This window comes from Rhinoraja longicauda, chromosome 13 (assembly GCF_053455715.1).
Source record: "Rhinoraja longicauda isolate Sanriku21f chromosome 13, sRhiLon1.1, whole genome shotgun sequence".
Taxonomy (NCBI): Eukaryota; Metazoa; Chordata; class Chondrichthyes; order Rajiformes; family Arhynchobatidae; genus Rhinoraja; species Rhinoraja longicauda.
Window position 1 is genome coordinate 27,500,847 of NC_135965.1, and position 19,538 is coordinate 27,520,384.

General features: G+C 40.6%; 1 protein-coding gene across 1 annotated transcript in view; it reads left to right on the forward strand.

The window, feature by feature from the left end:
- LOC144599590 (serine/threonine-protein kinase PAK 2-like) overlaps positions 1 to 19,538 on the forward strand; it is a 47,095-nt gene that overhangs the window by 13,581 nt on the left and 13,976 nt on the right. Inside the window, exons 2-3 of the mRNA XM_078410657.1 lie at positions 17,704 to 17,912; positions 19,088 to 19,188. Of these exons, the coding sequence (XP_078266783.1) occupies positions 17,720 to 17,912; positions 19,088 to 19,188 (294 nt within the window). The 5' untranslated portion in view covers positions 17,704 to 17,719. The remainder of the gene's footprint in view (positions 1 to 17,703; positions 17,913 to 19,087; positions 19,189 to 19,538) is intronic.

The window sequence follows — 19,538 nt, forward strand, 5'->3', positions numbered from 1 at the left end:
GTAAAACAAAATCAGCCGTGATCTTGAAGAATGGTGTACAAGACTTTTTAAGTGGCAAATAGCTTCCTGCTGTTATGTGCTCGGGAGTTTTCTAATAATGCAGTTTTATGAGAATTTTCAAACCACACAACACCAAAATAGCAGCAAACCAAACTGCTGGGGGAACTCACTGGGTCAGGCAGCATCTGTAGTGGGAAATGAACAGTCAGTGTGTTGGGTGTAGACCCGTTCTCTGGTCTCTGTCCAGAGGAAGAGTCTAAACTAATATACCGCCTGGCCATTTCCCTCCATAGATGTAGCCTGACCCACTGAGTTCCTCCTGCAGTTTGTTGTTTTGCTTCAGGTTCCAGCATCTCGAGTCTTGTGTCTACAAAAAAATACCACTTGTTTCATTCTCTATGAAAGAATTGCAACAAACAAAATAACATGTTAATTGAGTACCTTTAATTTTTGTAAGGTGTCTCTCGGAACTGCACTGAAGTTATCAGGCAAGGTTTGTTCACAGATATCCAAAAGCTTAATTAAAAAGATAAATTTGAAGAGCATCTTTACAAAATGTATGGGTTTTGGGAGGTCTTCTGAGCTCCGGCAATTGTCATTTGAAATCATGAACATCACTGATGGAGCAATAAAATTGGAGGATAAAAGAAACGTAAGAAATAGAAGCAAGAGTAGATCAACTCCCATGGATCTGCTCTAAATCAGCATCACTTTCCAGTACTTGGCTCGTATACTGTATCTTGTTTTCCTTTAATATCCAAGAAAAATCTATCATACTCAACCTTAAACATGCTAGGTACTTGGTAACTACAGCCCTCATGGGTATTTTTTTTTAAATGATTTACTATCGGGGGGGGGGGGGGGGGATATTAAGAAATGTTTTCAAACCTGAATAGCTGACCACCTACTTTGGCACTACGATTCCATTTATTCCAGATGCCTGGAGCGTGGGAGCTGTCAGCCCTGCACTTTCCTGGGAAACTGTAATTTTATAAGCTTCAATTGAATCTAAAGTATAGGAAGTGTACACTATTCTGCTCAATCTCACCAAAAGGCACCCTCTTCTCTCTTCCACACACACACACGCGCATGCGCGCACACCCCCCGCCCCCCCCGAATAAGCCTGGTGAATTGGTATTACACTCCCTATAAATCAAAAAATGTCCTTCCTCGGATGTGGAGCCCAGAGATTTGTATAATATTCCTAGTAGTCTCACTAGTGTCTTGTATATTGGCAGTATGATACTTCTTTATACTCCAATCCAGTGCATTTGCAACCTGAATTGCTTCTTGAGCCCCAATGTTAACTTTCTGTGTTTCTTGTAGAAAGACACCAACCACTTTCTGAACACTAACACTTTTGAATGAATCAAAATTTTTTTTTTAAGTAGTCTTAGTTAAATAGTCTTCTGCAGTGAAACTGGAAGCCTTAGTTATTGAGAGACAATTGTGTTCGAACCAATTCGGCCAGTGCAATGTAAATGGTGTTCGCTGATCCATCAACCGCGTTATATCCAATTTTTGTTATGGAGATTTGCGTGATAGCAGAACTGTTTTTAGTTGAATTAGGTGGATGTGAGGAAAATAAACATTGGTTTGGTCTATTTCTTTGCCATGCCCAAATTGAGTACAGTATAATTGTGATAATGTGGACAGCTTTAATGCCTGCAGGGAAACTATAATTTCCCAATTCATTTTTCAATGAGCTGCATGGAGACTGGAGCTGGAGATGCAACATGTCTTTATTCAGCATAAGCAGACATGCAGAGGAGGTGGGAAACTTGGTAGAGTCACTCATGTCAAAGTACAGAGTTTTTATTGACTAAGCAGAAAGATAACAACCGACAATCAAATAGTTTCAATAGTAAAAATATGATGTGCAAAGTCAGAAAGTAGCCAGTCTAGAACCTTGATCACTATCATAGTGGTGCCACATACCTTGTCTGAAGCGGTCAATAGAATCCCACAAGATATTGTTCTCGTGCGTAAGGATATCGGACTTTATCCTCTATATTGCAATGAATTGCAATATATTCATCCTGGGGTTAGGAGGGTACTTGACGTATAATCTAAGAACAAGATAAAATGAGGTGTTATATTAACACTGCGCTGTAATTTTGATACGGTATTTGTGCTGTTTGATGGCACGGGTAGCACATTATTTTTGATTGGGAGTAAGCTTCTGCAATGGTAGTTAGCTAATTTTTGGTGACTTGTAATCGTTGCGCATTTCTATTGTCAGTGGTTTGGGTCCACCTGATATAGCTTAGCTTGCAATGCAGTCAGTTACAACTTCAGCACCAGAGTTGAAATGATGTTGCTGTTATACCTCGTGCATTTGGCTATTTGAAGATATGGCCTGCATCAAAATGGCTGCAGACTGGCCTTGGTGTTGGTGGGGAAAACAGGAAAGATCAAGAGTGTAAATTAAACTTATACCTCTTGTTACCTTAGGATGTCCTAGAGTACTTCACAGTCAATTATTTTGAAAAGCAATCACACTTGCTTTGCAATTAATCCGAAAGGCAATTTGTGCACAAGATCCCACAAATAGCTTCAATCTGATGAATGTTTGCTTTTGGTTATATGGTTGAAAGTTAATTATGTTCCAGGGCACAATTGTGAACTCTCTTTTTCTTCAAGATGCTGTGGGATTTTCATCTTCTGCTGAGAGTACACACAAAACGACTATTTCACTGGATGAGACTTGTTGGGAACTATATTAATAAGTTAGTCGGCTTGCACATTTTGCAACTTGATATGACAGTTGCCACATTTTAACTTGATCCTTTGACTGTTGAATCACTTGCTTCATGTTAAAAGTTTTGCCACACTGGTTCCTTCTTTCTTGGATCCCTTGTTTTTACAAACCATATATCCATTAAAGCCGGTTTGAAGTCGGTTGAAGCCGGTTCTAGTTTGAAGGTGACAAGAGTATTGAAGGAAATGCTGGATCAATAATTTCATATTGTGGTTGCCTACATTTATTTTGTTGATGGCCCATGTTTCCTTGTGGGTGTATGATTCTGAAGGTCTGATCTGCAACTTGCTGAAATGTGAATGTATGGATGATGTAGTTGGATACCATGAAACTGTCAACACCAAAAAAGGATGGCTTGAGAACAGAAGTCAATCTTGATGCAGTTGTAATTGTGATAGTCACACTGTTGTGACTAGTCTGTCGGACCACTATCCTGAATTTATCAGACTAATACAGCACGAAAACACTCAATTTGGGCCACAGCAATTCGTGGGCACCCATCTGTGCGAATTCCATCTTCTAGCTCTTGGCTCATAGCCTTCTATGCCTAGCTGAATCACTGAGAAACTTAATGCTCTCCTCAGATATTTTTTGCGAGGCACTCTTTGGGGAGCGCCCAAAGGGAGGACATGTATTTGTCCTGATACAATACTTGAGTTCTGCTTTTACTACTTTTTCATTGTAAGTAGTGGTTTGGTACAATTGTGTGCCAATTGGCCTCTTCACAAACTGGTAGACTCGTGTTTGTGTGAGATTGGCGTCACTTGTAGATCCAAACAGTAGTTGCTCTACTTGAAGGGCATTCATAACTACTTGGGTTTTACAACATTCATATGTTCCACAAGTTAATCATCTGATTTTTGTTTTAGTAAATTCAACTTAGTTTATCTTGGGAAAATTGGGTTTCATTAGGATTAATCTACTTTGCCGAATTACTAATTCTGCAGTATACCACACTACCACGAGTGCGTATTTCTTAGTTTTTGGTGACTAATCAGTTTGAAACTTGCTGAAATGTGAATGTGTGGTTATTACAATTGGATATCATGATACTGTCAACACCAAAAAAGGCTTGTTTTGAATCCATTGAATTCGATGTGACCCTGATTGGCTGCTTCCTCTCTGCTTCTGTTCAGTAACTGACAGGAAAGCGCACCTTCAGATGTGGTTAGGTCTCTGAGTAGCATGTGTTTGATTAACAGTTAGTAGCAGTGGTGTCGGCACAATCTGAAATACGTAGGAATGCTGTTTGCTCTCGTGTCATCAGCAAAAAGTCTGGGATGACTAACTTTGCATTTAGTCTATTACGACTACTATTTAGTTGATTTGGTATCTATAAAGAGCCTTGTCATGAAATATTTCAAAATGGTTCAAATTCTGATAATTTATTATGATTTTCTAGATAGTGTTCCTGTTGTTCAGGCCTTTAGAGGGTCTGTCTATTTTGGGGGGTTTTTGGGGTTGGGTAATTTTGGGTGCCTGTTTAGTGCTTTTATTGTTGGACTGTGGGTGATTGAATTAACATTTTGTTCAAGATGGCCGCGCCGTTGTGTTTGGCTGCCTGCCACTGTATGTTTCTTTTTTTTTTCCTGGTCAGATGTGCAGCACTTTGGTCAACGTGGGTTGTTTTTAAATGTGCTATACAAATAAATTGACTTGACTTGACTTGACTTGTCTGGTTTCATATTTTAAGAGTACTTGCCTTATTTAGCCATGCTTGAGTATATTTGAACAATAGGAAAGTACATTGGTTCAATCCTACTTTCTGGTGCTTTCTGTTGGGTGTTTGCAAATTCTCTCAGTGACTGCTTGGGTTTCCTCCCATGTATCAAATTATAGGTTAATTGGCTCTAACAAATTACGAAAGCTGTGGGACAGAATCTGGGAGAAGATGTTGGACTGCGTGGAGAAAAACATGGCTTAGGGTACGATATTAGCTTACGTGGTCTTTGGTGCCGAGACTGAGTGGCTGAAGTTCCTGTCTGTGGTGCATTACCCTGATTCCGATTATAAGTGAGATTACTGTGCTTGCAGTGATCAGGGAATAGACAAGTAATTTGTGAGAGACCATAGTTTTGCTCTTAAGATATGAGCCAGTTTGGAAAGTGTATTTTATTTTTGCCCAGATGCTTTTGATGTTTTGCTTGGTATGGAAAATTTCTAATTATGCTATGTACAAAAAAATGTATGCAACTCTTCTAGTGAGGTAAATCATTGTTGTGTTTTAACAGGAAAGTGTGCAATAAAACATTTGAAGAGGAGTTTTTTTGATAAATTACACAATGAAGGGAGTGAAAAGTAGATTTTTTTCATTGGCTAGGAAATTGAAATCCAACTGTGCTTCCAAGCAATGCAAATTTAGTGCAACATAATTAAGCAAAGAATTGCTTTGTTCTTATCCACTTTCATTTGTTTCGTATGTGTTTGGTAGTAGTTATTTCAACATGGACCCTGCGCCCATTTAAGCTAAAGTGAGGTGCACGGACTTGGGGATGACTCCAACAGTGTGCTTAAGGGAGATTTATGAAATAGTTGAGTGTTCCAGTTGTCTTCCCGTTCTTATCACTTCCATGGTAACATAGGGAATTGCCATTTGCAAATATGTGTCCTGATGTTTACATTCCCATCAGATTGGGATATATATATTTTTGGAGAATATGCATGGCACCAATGTTTATTCCAAGATGAGGCTTCTCTTTGACCTGCATTTTAAGGGATATGGTAGATATTCAGCATCTGGCACTTTATGGTTTGATGTGTTCATGAATTCAGCGTGGTAAGTTTTCATTGTAAGATGATGTGCTGGACACTTGGGTACCATATGGCAATTGCAAATACAGGGGGGTGTCACAGACATGAATCAATAGTACAGAAAGATGGGTGAAATTTAAAATTCACTAATGTTAGTTCTCTCAGCTAGCAGTTTCCTCACTTAATCATTGTGGGATTGACAGAGAATTAGACTAAAATGTTAAAAGTTCCAGTAGATATAGTGACAGCCATGAGAATGAAGAAGCCAGTCAGCGTTGAAGGTCATGTTCAGTTTGAAGATAAAGCATGAAAATGGGCCTTTCAGCCTACAGAGTCCACGCTAGCCTTTCATCACCCATTCACACAGGTTCTCATTTTCCCAATTTCTCATCCACTCCCAACACATTAGGGGAATTTTATAGAAGCCATGAACCTACAAACCCACATGTTTTGGGGATAGGAAAGAAAATCAGAACACCTGGAGAAAACCCACGCAGTCAGCACCCGGGGTCAGGGTCCCTGGTGCTGGGGGGCAGCAGTTCCACCAGCTGTGCCATTTTGGTATCTGGAATAAAATTACTTTTTAGGGTCATCATGAGCGTCATTGGCTGCAACTGGTGAAGCAGCCAACAGCCAAATGTTAGTGTTACTTCACTAGCAAAGTGCTGAATAGTACTGATTGGTCTCTGTTAATTAATCTTGTCATTGCTCGCTTTTATCGGACAATCCCGAAACAGTGCACTCTTGAGTGTGATATACTGATGCTTTATAGTGCTTGTGATTAGCCAGTTTTCCAGTACAATAGTTTGATTATTAAAATGATCTAACAAAAGTACTGTTGAGATCTGTATTCTAGCTTGAAAATAAAAAATTACATCTTGTACAGCTGATGGATGTGTATTTACAATTATGTTTAAGAGAAATTTAGACTGACACTTAAATAGGCATGGCCTACAAGGATACACACAATGCTGGTGAATAGGATTACGTAGATGGACCAAAAGCACGCTATGAAAGTCTTATTTCTTGCATACATTTCCTTTATACCTTCTGTGCATTTCCTGTGTGGCACACTGTCGTCACTCTACACTTGTGTCAGCTCTAAATTATCATGTAGACAAAATATAGATTTGGGAGGTGCTTAGCTGAATGTCTGTTCTGTCGGCAAACATGACTCTCCACTTAATTCCCACTTAGATTCTCTCGGGCACAAAGTGGCATTCTGCATATTGACTTGCACTTTCAGTCATATTTGTACAGCACAGAAATGGGGCTTATTGTCCACCAGGCCTTCATCAGTCAGAGTATTTAGTATGGAGGTTGGGAGATCATGCTGTAGTTGCACACAACATTAGTGAGGCCACATTTAGTGGTGTGTTCGGTTGTGGTCACCCTATTCTAGGAAATATGTTGTTAGGCTGGAAAGGGTGCAGGGAATATTTATGAGGATGTTGCCAGGACTCGAGGGCCTGAGCTATTGAGAGGTTGGCCAGGCTAGGACTTTATTCCTTGGAGTGCATGAGGATGAAGGATGATCTTAAAGAGGTGTATAAGATCATGAGAAGAATAGATAGGGTAAATGCACAATCTTTTACCCAGAGTTGGGGAATCAACAACTAGAGGGCATAGATTTAAAACAAGGGCGAAAGATTTAATAGGAACCCAAAGAGCAACTATTTTTACACAGAGGGAGGTAGGTATATGGAATGAGCTGCCAGAGGAGGTAGTTGAGGCAGGTACTATCATAATGTTTAAAAACATTTTGATGGGTACATGCATCGGATAGGTTTGGAGGGATATGGGCAAGTCCCAATCAGGTGGGGCTAGTGTAGATGGGGCATGTTGGCCAGCGTGGGCTGGTTGGACCGAAGGGCCTGTTTCCACGCAGTGTAAATCTATGCCCATCACATTTGCCTTCATTAGGTTTGTGTCCTTTTCTGCCTTGGCTATTTAAATATCTGTCTAAATGTTTCTGAAATGTATTTATTATACTGGATTCCCCTCTGACAGTGAGTCTAGATATCAACCACTCTCTGTGTAAAGAAAAACGTATCCCTCAGATGCCCTTTAAAACTTGATCTTAGTCCTCTTGTTTTTGATCTCCCTACCATTCATTGGGGGGGGGGAATCTACCCTATATATTGCCATTTACTTTATCTATCGCTACCAGATCACCGGTATTTATTCACAAAATGCTGGAGTAACTCAGCAGGTCAGGCAGCATCTCAGGAGAGAAGGAATGGGTGATGTTTCGGGTTGAGACCCTTCTTCAGACTGATCACCCGTTGGTCTCCTTCATGCCAAGGAAAACAAGTTCGGCCTATCCAATCTCGGTGTAGCTAGGGTCCCGGTTTTTGTAAACTTGCCATTTCTTCTTGTACTTAAAATTAGACAATAAAGCAGACAAAAAAGTGAATAGAAACATAGAAAATAGGTGCAGGCGGAGGCCATTCGGCCCTTCAAGCCAGCACCGCCATTCACTGTGATCATGGCTGATCATCCACAATCAGTAACCTATGTCCAACTTCTCCCCATATCCATTGATTCCACTAGCCCCTAGAGCTCTATCTAACCCTCTCTTAAATTCATCCAGTGATTTGGCCTCCACTGCCCTCTGTGGCAGAGAATTCCACAAATTCACAACTCTGAGTGAAAAAGTTCCTTCTCACTTCAGTTTTAAATGACCACCCCTTTATTCTTAGACTGTGTGGCCCCTGGTTCTGGACTCTCCCAACATTAGGAACATTTTTCCTGCATCTAGCTTGTCCAGTCCTTTTATAATTTAATGTCTCTATAAGATCCCCTCTCATCCTTCTAAACTCCAGTGAATGCAAGCCTAGTCTTTTCAATCTTTCCTCATATGACAGTCCCGCCATCCCAGGGATCAATCTCGTGAACCTATGCTGCACTGCCTCAATTACAAGGATGTCCATCCTCAAATTAGGAGACCAAAACTGTACACAATACTCCAGATGTGGTCTTACCAGGGTCCTACACAACTGCAGAAGAACCTCTTTATTCCTATACTGAAATCCTCTCGTTATGAATGGTGGATGGAGCATGGTAAATGGAGAATACTTTTACTCGGGGTCTGGTGTTGGTGGAGAAGACTGTTGATGTCTATGGATAGGTTTTCTCTTTGGGGATGACGAAGATTAAAGCTTGTTTTATCTCATTGCCTTGAGATTCCTTCATTTTTCCCCTTCGGGGTGGGCTGATAAACATCAATAAATGTACTAAACACCAGAAAAGTTTCAGAGAATGAATCTTGAGAGTTTTTTAAATTCTGTCAATGAATATTCAAGATACCATTTAAGGAATGGATTCCTTTACAGGCAGAGTTTCACTGAGAGTCTTTCTGATTGGTGTTATAAGAGGTGTTACTAAGCAATGCTGGATATTTAGGAACTACAACGAAAGATAGTACCTGCATAGTCAATACTTGGATGATGTCATCAAAATCATTTCCTTGAGTCAAGTTGAAGTGTGAAATTTATAATGTGGGCACTTGCATCAGAGAAAAGATTAGGTAATTAAAAAATAACTTGCTTAAAGAAATAGCAAACCATAAGTTAATGACTGCTAAGTAGCAGGATCATCATTGTAATATACGACTGCCTTGGTGTAGAATGTGACTGACTGAAGGATAATTGTCAGTTCTGTGCTGACATCTTAAAGTTGTTTCCTTCTGTTGTTGGTGTTTGGATATTTGAAAGGCATACTCCAGAATTCTCCAAATCTACCAGCAAGATAACCAAATCAACAACAGTGCCTTCTGCCAGGCCAGTATCCTCAGTCATGGATCTAATTACCGGATGAGTTGGGCATGTTCCACACTGGGCACCTCAAAGCAGGCATTCTATTCTGAGCTCCATCGCAATAAGGGGTTACAGGAGAACTGAAGAAATGATTCAAGAATTCTCTTCTCTCAAGTCTCCTTGGAACAAGTGGAACAATCCCCACCCACCTCATAGAAATCCGTGGCCCATGACTACTTAAAATAGAGTAGCATTTGTGTTGTCGGTGAGAATCGACAGCAGCTGAGCAGAAACTGCAAGGCACACACCACCTCCCATGCTCCCCATGTACCTGCCCAATCTGTGGCAGAGTCTGCTGGTCAAAAGTTCCTCTCTGTCTTTGTTGGCAAGTTTTGATTTTGGAAGATCCACTAATTTTGGAAGCACCACAGTTTTGATAATTGGCCACATTATAATTTTAAATTGAAGGTGAAGTTAAATGAAAATGTATTGTTATCTCCACAGCTCTAGTCCCAACAGCAGACTTTTTAGAATTCATTTCTCCATGCAGAGATGTCTGGTTGTTCTTGAAGAATTTGACTAGGCTTGGTCATTGCGTGAGAATTTGTCTGGTTGGAGATTTTTGGCAGGATGTACTGGATGGAGATGCAAGCAATCTGTGTAGCCAGGGTGTGAGTGAGTGAATTATATTGGTGTTCATTCGAGTATTTGGTCATTGTTTGGTCTTGATATGTCTTAGATCTCCTTGGAGCTCCAACATCTATCTGTCAAGATTTGATCATCCTCGTATAATGGAAATTACACATTGGCATCGTCTAGTCTACAAAATAAAGTTTTGGGATCTGGAATGTTGGGATACTTGCAGAGAACCCAAAATAAACCTTTCCAAATAATGAATCCTAATACAACCTGTAAAATTTCCATTTTGATAACCATGTTACCACCCCGAGTAAAACACAGCAGCAGGAGCCGTCAAATTTAAAAAATGGATGACTTGCATACCTTCTGAAAGGGCAAAGCCAAAGAGTTCCTCCTATGGCCCTTGTGTTTTCTGATGCAATATTAGCTGATCTAGATTCTGTGGTTTGCCCTGTGAAATAAACAAACGTATTATGACCTTCCAGCTCGCTTTATCTCAGAGCTGGTATGCTACTATCAACAGCCAATGAGCCCTGACTTCAGAAGTAACAGACGAGTTCTACTACAGCCTTGAGCAAACAGAGACCTGGGGATCAGCTGAGGTCCAACAAAAAAACTTGTAATCCAAAAAACAGATGTTGGATGGAAAGAGGTATCTGCCAGCCATGATAATACTGTCAAGAATATCCATGGTACAAATATGCACGCATCCTTCCTGGAAAGAATTCAGGATTGGCAAACTCATCAATGTTGTTAAGACCGGAAGGAACACTCCGCACTTCTTTCAAAACATGGTATGAACCCCAATTAGGGCATTGCCCCATACCAGCAAGTGTTTGGAAAGAATATTCTGCAGCTCTGCTGCAAGAAAACACCTAACTCCCTCCTCCCAGCAGCCAAAGAGCTCATTCCAGTTTTGCAGTGTAGATTCTGCTCATCGGTATTATCGATGAACATAACATTCATTGTTCAAGAAAAATCTATAAAACAATATTAGCAACTGTACATGGTCTTGATTTTGCAAAAGTCTTTGACTCTATCTGAGACTAATAATGAAGGAACCACAGTAGACTGCTGGAACATGGAGTACAATACCAGCTGCTGGAGAAACAGCTGGGCTAGGCAGCAACTGTAGAGGGAAATGGACGGGTGACTTTTTGGGTTGAGACCTTTCGGATGGGCTGGATCAAAAGTTCAAGTTTGACAATCCTCAAGTTTGTTGTCATTCTGTATTGTTAACATTAGCCAAGCAGGCCATGATCCTTAACAACAAAGTACTGGAAAAGTACCTCCACCATTACCTCTACAAAATCTGCTGATAGAACAGATATTGCGATGTCATCACGAAGCTAATATCCCAACAATGAAGGCATCTTGGCCATATGCTGGGCACATTGCCCATGTGCCAGACACCAGCCTCCAAACAAGCACTCCAAGATGGAGATTCCTAAGAGATATTCTTAAAGAACATCTCCAATCCTCGAGGAATAAAATATCCTCACCAGAATATGAGAACTCCCCGCTAAAGACTATTCAAACTGGCCGCGAAGCACTTAAATACTTAAAGACTGCCAGATGGGAGCACATGAAGGACGGGCACAAAGTGCAAGGAGTGCACATTGTTTTAAACGAAGCACAATGCCCCACTTCTGGTCGAAATGCAGATTCTGCAGAGCCAACTTTAGAAGCCACAAAATCATTGTGGAAGTAATTCATCCTTGACATCAAACAACTGCCAAGGAAAGGTGTGCCCAGACTGTCGAGAGAAATGGAAAAGCAATGAATAGATCACTAAAATTGTCTAAGTATTACAGATGGATTGCCACAAACATTTATGAATTGGCAGTTTATGATGTACTGTATAACAATGCATGGATGTAAATTGGTTGAAGGATACCAAGATTCCTTGAAAGAATATAGACAGACACAGCAAGTAGAGACACTTGACTGGACTGGTACTTGGGATGCACAGATTGGGTTATGAGGAAAAGCTAGTTGGGCTAGGTTTATAACTAGAGTTTAGGTAAAACTTAATCTGCCATTTGTTCTCTCAACTTTCTAACTGAATGATATTCTGCTGTATCCATTGACAGCTTTCCTCCTTATCCACAACTGCACCAATTCTCGACGACTCTGCAAACTGACTAATTAGACTATCTACATTTTTATCCAAACCAGCAAAGATCATGGCAAAACATGACTGATCACAGATTGTTTAGTCAGAGAAATATCACTGTACCAGTCCCCTATGTTTTCTTTGACCAAGCCAAATTTGTATCCGATTTCCCAACGTACTTTGGACTTAATCTCCTGGATCAGCCTGCTATGGGAGAACTTGTCAAATCCTTTGAGGTCCTGTAGACAATATCTATTACATTACCAATAATCTTTACCTTAATCATATTTGAGAGACTGCATTCCCCAAATAACAACGCTGAATATCCCTATACGGTTCAAACTCTTATATATGCCAGATCACCAGCCTATAATTTCCCAGATGATCCTTTTTGCTCTTAAAGAAACAATGTTGGCTATTCTCTAGTCTTCTGGCACCTCGTCTGTGGCTAAAGATCTCTGTCAAGGTCCCAGCAATCTCATTCTTTTACTCCCAGAGTATCCTTGGACAGATTATATCAGACCCTGGGAACTTATCTACCATAATGTTTTTCATGATACTTAACACCAACTTCATAATACTAACATGGCCTAGAATATCAATTATACCCCTCCTTGATCTCACCATCATCCTTCTCCTTGGTGAATATGAATGCAAAGCGCACATTTAGGATCTTGCATATTTCCTCTAGCTTCAGCCATAAATTTCCTCCTTTGTCCTTCAGTGGTCCTGTCCTTGCCCTAGCTTTCCTCTTGTTTCTAATATATATCTTTTTATGGGCCCTTTTGGCCCTCCTAATTTCTCATTTGTTATTTCCTGCTTGTTTAATATTATTTGTTCCCAGTTTGATTTCAGCTTCCTAATCATTACGTATGTTCCTCTTTCTTTTTGACAGAACTTGCTGTATCTCTAGTTATCCAAGATTTCCAAACCTTGTAATCCTTGTATTCTAAGACTGGAACATGCCGATCCTCAGCTCTAACTAGCTGATCTTTAAATGTGGAGTCAGCTCAACTCTCCAGTTTTTTCCTAACCCTTTAGTAATTATCCCTCCTCCCCATTTAACATTTTCATCCGAGGACCAGCGTAATACTTGTCCTCAACTACCTTGGTATTGAAATGAATCAATTTTTGTGGGTTATGAGGCTTTGTAACTCTCTTTCTCAAAGGATGGCAGAAGCAGAATCATGGAATATTGTGTAGTCAATAGAGAGAAATTCTTAACTGAAGGGTTAAGTTAGGTAGAGGAACAATCGGCCATATAGGAGTGAATGAAACAGTTAATAGCCAACCAAAGCTAGAGAATTTGAGTATTCAATTGCTCACTAAATGCATTACTGAGAATAAAAGGATATTTAAACACAGGGAATTAAGAGCTATGGGGATAGAATGGGTTGTTGAGCTATGATATCAGACATGTTGTTATTGAGCAGTTTCAAGGTACTCTCTTGACTATTCCCCCCACTAGGTCGTACAGGCAATGTTGTTGATGATTATCTGACTGTGGCTTTATTTCCTTTTGTACCTCTAACTTTCTGGTAAGTCTCTCAAACTGATCTTTAGGTTCAATGATTTAAAGGATGTGGTACAGATTCTGCAGAAGCAATATGAAAAAGTAAGCCTGCTGTTGGGTGATGTAGTGAGCATAGATATATAACCAATGAGAGGCATGTGGGAGCAGACTTGATGGGAAAGGTTGCACTTGAATTTATGATGCAGTGTGTATTATGTACATCACTATTTATAGTAAACTGTTGCACTATTAAATGAAAGCTATCTCCTTGAGTGGGTTTAAGGAAAAACCCCATGGCACCATCTAAAAAGAATAGTGTAGTTGCTCAGATATTCCCTGATCAGTTTTTATGCATGAGCCAGTGGCCCGAGAAGTGGATTAACTGTTCCCATTTTTGTTGTTCTTCTGACCTTGCTATGTACAAGTTGGTTGCCAGGACTAAACTCTAAATGTACTTCTTGTGTGCAAAGTACTTCAAAATGTTCCAATGTTGTACAGTGTTCTAAATCCAGGAATTTAAATTTTATCCGAGTCTTGCATCCATTTGTGTAATAAAAGCTGTCTGCAGTGTAAATATAGGTTCTCTAACTTCAGATAGCCCTTGCTTTCCCTCTCTATTCCCTCCCCCTTCCCAGTTCTCCCACTAGTCTTACTGTCTCCGACTACATTCTATCTTTGTCCCGCCCCCTCCCCTGACATCAGGCTTCTTCTTGCGTTTGAGGCAGCAGACGTTATGAAGCTGCTTCTGCTTCTGCTGTCTCTGTTTGTTGTCATTTGCCTGACTGAGGTCAGTTGACAGGGCTCACCACGGGGAGGTCGACAACGTGAGCCCCGACATCAGGCCGAAGAAGGGTCTCAACCCGAAACGTCACCCATTCCTTCTCTCCCGAGATGCTGCCTGACCCGCTGAGTTACTCCAACATTTTGTGTTTACCTTAAATATAGGTTCTTCATCCAATTTGACAAAACCATGTGCAATTTACTATTTTTCCAGATCAATTTTAATGTTTACACTGTGGAAGCATTTCTTGAAGAAATTTGGATATGGCTAACTTTGTATGAAGTACGTGGTGGATTCCCTCTAAAGCTGTTGTGTAATGGAGCAGCAATCTTCAGATCACTGTTTCACGATTCTGACCCGAGTCCGAAGGGTCTCGACCCGAAACGTCACCCATTCCTTCTCTCCAGAGATGCTACCTGACCCACTGAGTTACTCCAGCATTTTGTGATACCTGATGATAAACAGTTCATAATGAGTTGGGCTGGATACCAGTGGGTAAATGATGTCTTCCATAGAGAATTCCACAGGAAGAAGTGGTGTGTGATTGTGAAACCAGTGATAATTGTCATTAAGAAAATGGTGGTGAATCTTCCTAAACCTTTGATTCTCCCACATTGGTGATGAGTAACTGCTGACCAGTTTAACGCTCCAACCAGGTGTTGATAATGTCCTTTTACTCCACAATACTGCAGTCCACCATATCAGTGCCAGTTATCAGGAAATGTGTTCAGCTTAATTATTGCTGGTGATCGATTCTAATCACTTTCAGCTCTCATCTTGCTGAGAAAATGAAGATGTTGGGTCATAAGTGATAGGAGCAGAATTAGGTCATTGGGCCCATCAAGTCTACTCTGCCATTCAATTGTGGCTGATCTATCTCTCCCTCCTAACCCCATTCTCCTGCCTTGTCGCTATAACCCCTAACACCCGTACGAAATCAAGAATCTTTCTATCTCTGCCTTAAAAATATCCATTGATGGCCTCTACAGCCTTCTGTGGCAAATAATTCCACAGATTCACCACCCTCTGACTCAAGAACTTCCTCGCCATCTCCTTCCTAAAAGAACATCCTTTAATTCTGAGGCTATGACATAGTCCTAGACTCTCCCACTTGTGGAAACATCCTCTCCACATCCACTCTATCCAAGCCTTTCACTGTTTGGTAAATTTCAATGGGGTCCCACCTCATCCTTCTAAACTCCAGCGAGTACTGGCCCAGTGCTCTCAAACTTTCATATGTTAACCCACTCATTCCTGGGATAATTCTTGTAAACCTCCTCTGGACCCACTCCAGAGCCAGCACATCCTCAGATATGGTGCCCAAAATTGCTCACTGTACTCAAAATGCGGCCTGACCAGCGCCTTATAGAGCACACAACTCGTCTTGCATCCTTTCATTAGTTGATCACCTACTGTGTTTCTGTGGAAATGACTAGAATTAATCTGGTTGGGAGTTTTTTATTGGAGATTTTTGGTTGTGGACTTTAAAAGATAATTTGTTCTATTCTGAGACTGGTGGGTATGGTAGTCTGCAAGGGCAAATTGGGCTTGTTTCAGTGCTTTGCAACTCTCGGGCTCTATATCCAGAGATGAACTATTTGTTTTGGTTCACGCAACAATGTTGTAAATGTCAATGATCTTGGCAGGAAGGCCATCATCAACTTGGCAAACAAATGAAACAAATTGCATGACCAGTATTATCAGTCTTGATAAACCCTTCGAAGGAACAAGAATCCACATTCACAGTTCAAACCATAGCCTGGTGTGGGGTCATGACTTGGGCAGGTGTTTCCAAAGCATTTTGAGTAACGGTTGTGGCTCTAGACTGATGCTTTCTGTGATGAGTGGCATGTGTTCATGAAGATACTCTTGCAAATGCATATTCACTTCTAACATGCAGCCAGCCACCTGCTCTGAGGCCAAGTATTTTGGATCAGTGTCACACTGACCATAGGAGCTAGGGTGATGTGAGTTTCCAGGAAATATGCTGCTATTTAAAGAACATACCTCAAAGAAGAAATCAATATCTTAAAATAGAACGCAATCATCCATGCATGATTTCAAAGTGCACCTTGGAGTTGGTTGGGATAAAAAAAACAGTGCAAGAGGGCTGGGAATATGTTTAATGGAACATTTCAGGTTGATAGATTTTAAGGAAGCATCAAATAAAGTGACATGAAGGTAGCTAAATCAAATTAAAATTCAGAGCAGAGTCTATTTGGCGTGTTCCTGTTATTTTGAATGTTCACGTTTAAAGCAGAAGCAACTTCTTTACAATATATGGGGAAACAGATGTCACAATACTAATTTGTGCAAATTAACTTGGAGATTGTATACGAGTTAAGAAAGATGTTTATTTAGTTTACCATTAGCAGAGATTGAGAGCTTGTGCAAAATCTAAAATTCCTGGGTGAGATTCTCCATTCGAACTCTGGAGACTTAACAGTGCACTCTGCATGTTGGCCAATTTGCACGTGGTTCTGGATTTAAATAAACAAGCCAAGACATTTAAAAAAGTATGCCGAGTCAGAATAATAAAAAGATGCCAGAGTCGTAATGTAGAATATTAAAATTCTCAGAGGTCTACAGACATTTATATTTAGTTCAGCAAAATTACTTGGTGCAGCTGAAATGGTAAGAACGGTGCAACTAGGCCCCCAGCTGTAGTTCCAGAGCCCTGGCCATGGGGCAAATGTGACCCACCGATTGGCCATGGAAGACCCAATGAGGTAGAAATCGATCACCTCACCCAGTCTAGGCGCCACATTTTCAGGGGGAAGTCCGAGTGCGTTCTCGTGGTTTTGTCTGGATTAAAGGAGGTGTCGGACCACCAGTTGCCAGAAAATCTGTGATGGACATGTATTAATAAAATTGGACAGTTGCTTCATTTTGGGGAGAAAATGTCAGTTGCAGTTGGGGTGCCTGCTTTTAGGAATGACTGAAAATTAGGAACTGCATGTTTCAAATTTAATACTGATTTTAACATTTTGTTTACAACCATTGCTCTGAATTTTGGGTTAACCTTTTGGTGCAATAGGATACTAGTCAAATTGTAGAAAGCCCTTTTACTTTGGCCCCGCTAAATTTTTATTTTGTATCTATTTGAAGACATTGTCAAGAATTGAAGGAACAATGCAGAGGTTCCAAAGGGGAGGGCTTTATTCCGCTTGGCTCTAAACAGATTTTGGTAGCTTAACTTGTGACATTTTTGATGTGTATTGTAGAGCTAAAGTATTCACAGTAAAGATTTGTTCCTGATTACTGTAATTCAAATTTGTGCTTTGTGTTTTGAGACAATTAATGCAATTTTAAAAAAAATTTCCTTTGACCTTCTGCCTCTGGCATTGCCGTTCTCATGTCAACATTGTCTCCTTTTTTAACCAGGGTTTTGTAATCTGGAATGATGTCCAACAACGGAGAGTTGGAAGACAAACCACCTGCACCTCCAGTACGTGTGAGCAGCACAAGCTTCTGCATGAGCAATAAGGACACTCTGTTGACCAACCATAATGCTAAACCACTGCCATCAGTGCCTGAAGAGAAACAGAAGCGGACAAAGCTGAAGTCAATTTTCTCAAATACTGGAGAGAAAGGTAGAGTGGGGTGCTAAAACATGACAATGCAACATGGTGAGACTGGGGTGAGAATGGTATGGAGGGACATGGTGTGACTTCTGTGTCCCATGGGGAAATATGCCAATGGAATATGGGATACGGCAATTGGGTGTGAATTGAAGCAAAAGCCAAAGTGACGAGAGGAACTCTGTGGGTTGGAAAGCATCTGTGGAGAGAATTGATGGATGATTTTTCGTGTCGAGACCTTTCTTACCGATAGGTCCTGATCTAAAATGGCGTCTGTCCACAGATGTTGCCTGTCTTGCGGAGTACTTCCAGCACCTTGCTTTTTGCTTAAAGTTGCAGCATTTGCAGTCTCGTGTATCTCCATGTATGAAGTAGATAAGGCGCAAAAAGGTTTAGGAATCGGATGCAAGTACATTAAATGGTAATAAGTTTACATATGTAGGAAGTATGTTGAGAAATCTAGTGTCATCTGTAATGCATTGTTTATGGTGGCTTTTGGGTTTAGTGCTAGTGGTGTTTATTGTTTCCTGTACTGTCTACTGCTTTTGCGCATCATAGTAGCAGTGTTGGGTAAATCTTTCAACTGTACAACTCTCAGTTCTGCATTTAAACACTTTGGTTTGTAATGTGCTTGTGTTTAGCTTTTTCCCACTGTTAAACAGAAGCTGACACCAGTTAAAATTTCTGAAGATATTTGGACATAGTTTAGAATTGCACCTCCCAGTTCCGTCTGACCCAAATCTGCAGTGTTGGCTTGTTTCTTGAAGTAGCAAAGGAATCTACCGAATTATGCACTAAACAGTCATTGGGTTTAACCTTTAAACAAAAAAGGTCAATCATTTTGTCAAGATCTATCAGCGTTCAAATGTTTGGTCAACTGGTCAAATATTCAATATTCCAATTTTTATTTCATTGTGTTAGGCTTGCTTGAAGGGAGTGGATGAGGAGGGAAGAACTTGCACTTTCAATAGCAACTTCTACCCTGCTAGATCAATATCACGACCGTTATACCTATTGTACTGTCTGGAGCAGTCTGGGTAACCTCCCTGTGAAGGATGCACGACTGCCTTTCGCTAGAGCGGAGAAATTGTCCACTTTGTTATCAAAATATTTTATTTTTAAACACATTCTTTTGATTGTGTTCCTCTTGCTTTAATAGTTACTCTACAATTGCTTTGTTTTTACAGGGAATAAGAAGAGAGAAAAAGAACGGCCAGAAATATCTCCTCCATCAGACTTTGAACATACAATCCATGTTGGGTTCGATGCTGTGACAGGCGAGTTCACAGTGAGTACATAATGAGATGTACAATGAATTATGCCTTTGTGATCATTCTGACTTAATGGTTGGCTGCCTTGGAATTGGCCCTATTCCAATGAATTTGCTGGCAATGACCCCCTATTGCGTCAAACAATCGGAAAGTTGTGCATGCTGCCTGCCTGTTGTCTTGGAGGGTTTGCGCTGCCAGTCACCGAGCGCTTTTCCTACTTGGAGGCTCATTGTGCAAATTCCCATTGCCAAAGCAGGTTTTTTCTGATTGTCGGAAGATATTGAGTTAGATTTAGTTCTTGGGGCTAAAGGAATCAAGGGATATGGGGAAAAAGCAGGAACAGGGTACTGATTTTAGATGATCAGCC